The 6,711-nt window shown below is 26.7% G+C and overlaps 1 protein-coding gene across 1 annotated transcript; it reads right to left on the reverse strand.

The window, feature by feature from the left end:
• Window positions 1–1,717: 1,717 nt before the first annotated feature.
• Window positions 1,718–3,959, reverse strand: LOC111900026 (uncharacterized). The gene is made up of 5 exons (XM_023895908.1): window positions 3,903–3,959; window positions 2,710–2,924; window positions 2,507–2,594; window positions 2,352–2,414; window positions 1,718–2,242 (listed from the first exon to the last, which is right to left on the reverse strand). The coding sequence occupies exons 1-5, from the start codon at window positions 3,957–3,959 to the stop codon at window positions 1,718–1,720; spliced, it is 948 nt and encodes a 315-aa protein (XP_023751676.1).
• Window positions 3,960–6,711: the final 2,752 nt, after the last annotated feature.

The following is a 6,711-nucleotide window of genomic DNA, read 5'->3' on the forward strand; positions in this document are numbered from 1 at the left end:
GATTAAACCCACACTCACATGAATCACTTCATGGAATTTATCACGAGTGATGAATCAAATATTGAAAGCTTATTTCTCTCACTTTTGAAGAAAACTAATTAATTAATCAAATATTGAAAGCTTATTTATCTCACTTTTGAAGAAAAAGGTTCTTATACTACTCAAATGGTTAGTTTCGTTAATTAATTTATTCAATTTTTAATGTGATTTTTCTTATGTATCACCATGACTAATTTATGATTTAAACAACTTCTATTTCATTTCATATAAAGTATGCACCCCATAAGTAAAAAAGAATTAATTTTACTTTCTTGAATAACATGTTCCGCATTTTTTTAAGATTCTTGTTTTTTTGTTCATAGATATATTTTCATAGAGATTGTAGCTGACTCCAAGAATGTCGCTTCCAACAATATTTAAAAAGCTTATCTTTATTGAACATATCAGAACTTTACTATATGTTTTTGAAGTAAAGGAATGTTGTTCATTAAAAGAAGATTTCTTTTTAATGAACGATATTTCTCTACATTAGATATGCAGTAAAGATATGGTATTTTCAATGAAGATAACTTTTATAAGTAATGTTGGAAGTGTTCTTGGAGTCAGCTACAATCTCTATGAAAATGTATCTACGAACACAAATAACAAGAATATTAGAAAATGGGTAACATGATATTTGAGGCTTGTGAAATTATTTACGATCGAAGATTTCCTCATGTTGGAAGTGATTCGATGATGGGTGATTAGGTTTTGCTTTTCTAGATGAATATGGTTATTAATATGGTTATGTTTATAGTCTCTATGAACAATGTTGTTCTATATGGTGATGGTTATTCTCAGCAAGTTTTATATGTATTATGATGGAAGTTCAATCATAAATGATTTCATATACTAAACAACAGAGAACATATGTTATATGATAATTTATGTTTTTCTTGTAATCATAAATGATTACATATATTGAACAACTGGTAACATATATTACATAATTTTTTTTTGTAATCATAAAGGATTACGTTAAACCACTTATTTATTTTTAATCATATGTTGTTTTTTTAATCAGAAGTGATTATATGCATTTGTAATCATAAAAGACATAAAGTTAGATGTAATCATAAATGATTGTATGCATTTATATGTATTGACATTTTCTAGTAGCCAATATTTGTGTTTTATATGTAATAATAAATGTTTTCATATATTAAACAACAGAGAACATATGTTATATAATTATTTATGTTTTTTTATGTAATCATAAATGGTTATATATATTGAACAACTGGTAATAGATATTACGTAATCATTTATGCTTTTGTAATCATAAATGAATATGTTCTACCACGTATTTATTTTTAATCATGTTTTTTTAATCATTAGTGATTGTATGCATTTGTAATCATAAAAGACATAAAGTTAGATAGAAGATGGTTCAAGATTAAAAATAATAAATGAATTTTTTGTATTACTAACAAAATCAAAGAAAAATATATCAAATTAGATAGAAATTCATAAACAAAATCAATAATACATTATGTATTGTAAAAATAGTAAAATGCATCAAACAAAAAGTATATTATTTAGAAAAAAAAATTAATGGGTTATTCATTATTGATTAATGTAGTAATTATCTATGAAGCTTTTGTTGATTGTTCTGTTGCAAGTTTAATATGGCATGTACGCAAGTTAAGAGGAGCCCTTTTTCCACATCCTGAGCATATTATTGATTGCTTGTTTGACTTTTGTATGATTTTTCAGCTGCACTTTGAATTCTGTTATTCTTTCCACTTCCTTTATTACTTTGAACATTTGGAACATTTTTTAGAATGTCTTTTGGAATAGAAACGCCCATAAGCCATCCTACTTCTTTAACATTTGTCCTATTTTTTGGCAATTCAGTTATAGGATCATTCTCATACCCCTTCGGAATGTCTTTTGGAATAGAAACGAAAGAATCCATTTTGTGTTTATTTTTTCTTAAGAAGTCCAAACACGATTTAAAGTTGTAATATGTTAGATTGACAGATCTGTTAATTTCACTGTCTTCTAATACGTATACATGCCTACCAAAATAATAGTGCCTTGATATCACATCCTTTCTCCAACTATTCTCAATGTAATATTCATGTATCTCTTTAATTCCATGTTTCATAATTATGTTGAATGTGTGTCTACACAAAGTCCAAATGCAGGTGAAGTGTTGACAACTGCATTTTACATCTTTTTTTGGAAGTTTTATTTCCACCTACTCAAAATAAAATTAAGACATTAAGTTTTTAAAATTTAATAAAAAAATGATTATATATATTTGATTACGTTGCGATCCATCAAAGTTTAAAATAATATGAAATTACCTCGAGTTTTCTCTTTTGAAACCGTTGTTTTTGTCTAGTTGTTCCACTTTGTATAATTCCCATCTATTCTGTGTTCCAACATGTTTGTAATGACAGTATCAAGCACCTTTATAGATCTCTTTTTGGACTTCATAAATTAATGTACTCATGTAAACTTTTGTAGCGTATTTTTCTATCAGTTGAGGTGAAACAGATTTATATACCGCCTTTTTTGTTTCATGATCAAGCTCATTTTGGGTATTTCTTTTTTTTTTTAATCACAATGTCATAATTCAACATGAAATGTAAAAGTAAATTTCTAGATTGCGAGTAAGTGTTGAAGAAGGAATTCATGCTTTCTGATCTTGAAGTGGTTTACATCAAACCATAGATTCTAGTGTCGTCGAAGTATGCAGGTATCCATTTGCCATGTAATCCAAACAAATCATTGAACCATATTTTATCTTCCAGATTGAATTCAATAATAATCAACTCCCATTTCTTCTCAAATTCACCAGGCTTGATATGCATGTTTATAAGAAGCTTGTTCAATATTTTCTTGAAGTCCTTGTTTTTAAATAAATCCTTAGTAACCTATGAGTTAATTAACAATGTTACTTATATTATTTTTTATGTACATTAGTATATAAATAAACAGTACTATATTACTAATTATATACTTATTTGGATATATCATATATGAATAATCATATATGACTCTTTATTATAATATATGATTATTCATTTATTTGGATATATCATATATGAATAATCATTTATGATTATCTATTCTAATATATGATTATTCATTTATTATAATGTACAAACATATATGACTAATCATATATGATTATAGAGTATGATATTTGATAATTCATATTATTAGAATACTTAATCATATATTATTAAATTGTGTAATATATTATTTTATTATATTTTATTATACGTTTGCTTGAAGTTTTTTCATTATACGCCACATACATAATCCGTGTCTTAAATTTGGTAAGACAAATTGCACATCTTATTTTATTGTTGGACCTTGATTAGTTAGAACAATTTTTTGTGCTTTCTGTTCATGATCTCTAAGAAAGGCTTTAAGTAGTCATTCATAGGACTCAATTGTCTCTTTACACAAAAAACCAGTGCCAATGGTAACGGTTTTCTTATGGTGGTCAATTGTTGTGAATGGAACAAATACAATTTTATATCTATATAAAGAAAATGTGTTTTTAGTATAGTCATATTTGATTAACAGTATGTTTAAATTTAATTTTGTAATTGTTTTATTTTAATCATAAATGAATAAAATTTTAAAGTATATATGTTAACTTACTTGTTTGTTCTAAAAGTTGCATAAAAAGATGTAACTTCTCCAAACTCTGCATAAAATATATTTTCTTTTTCATGTGCACAAAACATAGCATCCAACTAATATCCATCATGTAGGAACTCAAATGAATAGTTTGGATAAAATATATCTCTAAGATCATTCATTTTGTTTATCATTATATAAGCATCCTTATAGAATAAGATTATGTTTACTCATCTCCTCAAGTTTTTGTAGTCTGTTACCTTAGCCCATACATTTTCATATCCACCTTTCAAAACTAGTCGCATTTTATGAGCCATCGTTGGCCCTATTTTAGCTGTTGATGCGTGTAGCACAAACTCTTTTTCAGAATATGACATCTTTCTTTCCTTTTTCATATAAGATCTATCCTCAATACTTTACAGTGCGTGGTTGTGCAATTCAAAGAATTCCTTAGCTTTGTAATTTGTTGTTCCATAAACATTTTCAAATATTATTTTTGCTGTACACTCAATAATTATCTTGTTTGAACGGTTTCCTCTTAACAGAACTTGTAACCAACGTATCATAAGGTTTTACTTTGTCCTTTCCACACTATTGAATATACCATATTTCATCTATATTATTTGGATATTGTATTTTGATTGGCTACTCAGTCTTGTATGAAAACCTGCCATTTCTGCATAATCAATAAAGTTTTTTACTGCCAAATTTAGTAATTTTAAAATGTTGTTTACAACTAGTACAAATTTTGGAGGGACACCTTGTTTATAATAAGATTATTCATTTATGTTACTGCAGTATGATTCATTTGTTGAAGTGGAACTTTCAGCTGACAAAAAATGTAATAATAATTATGTTATTATAAAGTTTTATGCTTAATAATCATATATGATTAGTAATATTTATACACTGCAATATATTATTATTTATAAATCATATGTGTTTATACATTATCATATATGACTAATCATATATTAGGATGTATAATGACATATGATTATAGTGTTTAATATATCATTAATTGTATACTTCAATGTATGAACACATATGATAAATCATATGTGTTTGTACATTGTCACATATGACTAATTATATATTATACTGTAGAATCATATATGATTATACATTGTAATATATAAGTAATAATATTTTATATTACTTAATCATAAATGATTATTCATATGTATTTATACATTGTCATATATGAGTAATCGTATATTAGGATGTATATGTTGGGTTTTGGTTTAAAAATAGTTTCATAAACTAGAAAAATATGGCAACAGAAGACTTAAAATTTTAAAATAACATAAACATTTTATACCCACGAAGGATCTTCTTGCAAGTTATAGAAATATTAAAACACCAACCATAAAAGGATTAAGAAATAACAACCTTTGTAGTTCTTTGGGTCCTCTTGGGAGGCTTGTAAGTTGATGAAGAATGTGGAACCTTTGAGACACAAAAAATGACTCAACTTGATGTATATGCTAGTCCATAAACTCTTAAACCCTTAAGCTTTAAGTTCATAACCAATATGAACTTAAATAGGTCAAGTGAAAGCAAGTAATCTCCAAGTCTTCTAAGCAAAACTAGAGAGAATGAGAGAAGAAGAGGAACTTTTGGCCACTTGCTACAAAGCAAGAGAATGAGCAAAGAAGCCAAGTGTAATCCCTCTTATTTATATGCATAAAGAGAAGTTATTAACCATTAGTTCCTTCAACTTTAGACAAACTTGTCTCCATGTCATAATAATGTCCATGCATGCTTTTAAAGCATGATTTTTTTTCCTTTAAATAATAAAAAACCCATCACTAGCATGCTTGTAAGCATGCTCACGGTTTTGAATGTGAAAAAGAAGTCAAACATGGTAAATTTTATAAACTCTTTTATAAAATATAAACATTAACATTTTGGTAAAAGACAAAAAGTCCTTATGGTCCAAAATGTTGTACATGACTTAATAAATCATAGTATATGATATATTATATTACTTGATAATGAAAATTAATTATTTCCTAGAAATAAATAATTCCCATTTTAATTATAAGAGTTTTATTGAATATTTATTAAAATCAATTTCTAATAAATAATCAGTTGTATCAAGTTGTGGTTAGTGTGATCCATTAGTATCATATGTTATTTAGCAATATCAGTTTAAAATGACTCTTGAGCATACTAGACCTTTCAGTATAATCATATATGATTATATAGTTTAATATATCATTAATTATATATTTCATTGTATGAACACATACTATAAATCATTAGTGTTTGTACATTATCATATATGACTAATCATATATTACACAGTATAATTATAAATGATTATATGTTGTAATATATAAGTAATCATATTTTATATTGTTTAATCATAAATGATTAATCATATGTATTTATACATTGTCATATATAACTAATCATATATTAGGATGTATAAGCGTATATGATTATACAGGTTAATATATCATTATTTATATGTTTCAATGTATCAATACATATGATAAATTATATGTGTTTGTACATTGTCGTATATGGCTAGTCATATACTATACTACTTAATCATATATGATTATACTGCTTGCTCCCATGAATCTACTATATACCAAAACCAGGTAAAATGTTATTCAACCATCCATAAACCTCTTGTTTGACCCAAAGTCAAACATGGTCAAAAAGTCAACAGTCAACAGAAGTCAAAGAAAGTCAATGCCAAAGGCAGGCTGAGTAGACCCAACTTACTCCATCCCTACGCTCAGTGTACGAGACTTAGGCCGAGTACGTACAATGTACTCCCAAGTACACTAAACGTACTTACGTCCAAGATAAAACACTTATTTAGTGCTTATTCCCTTAAGACCTTTCTTCCAACACTCTGATCTATTCCCAAAAGACTTTATAAATCATAAAGTTTCCAACTTTATAATTTTACAAGGCTAGAAAGAGACCAAATCTAAAACCCTAACTAATCATAAGATTCTAAGCTTCATAACTCATGCACAAAAGGAAAAAGAGGATCAAGATTGCATTTTTATGAGTTAACACCCTTAAATACACCTGGAAATTCACCTC

Source organism: Lactuca sativa, chromosome 6, assembly GCF_002870075.4.
Source record: "Lactuca sativa cultivar Salinas chromosome 6, Lsat_Salinas_v11, whole genome shotgun sequence".
Taxonomy (NCBI): domain Eukaryota; kingdom Viridiplantae; phylum Streptophyta; class Magnoliopsida; order Asterales; family Asteraceae; genus Lactuca; species Lactuca sativa.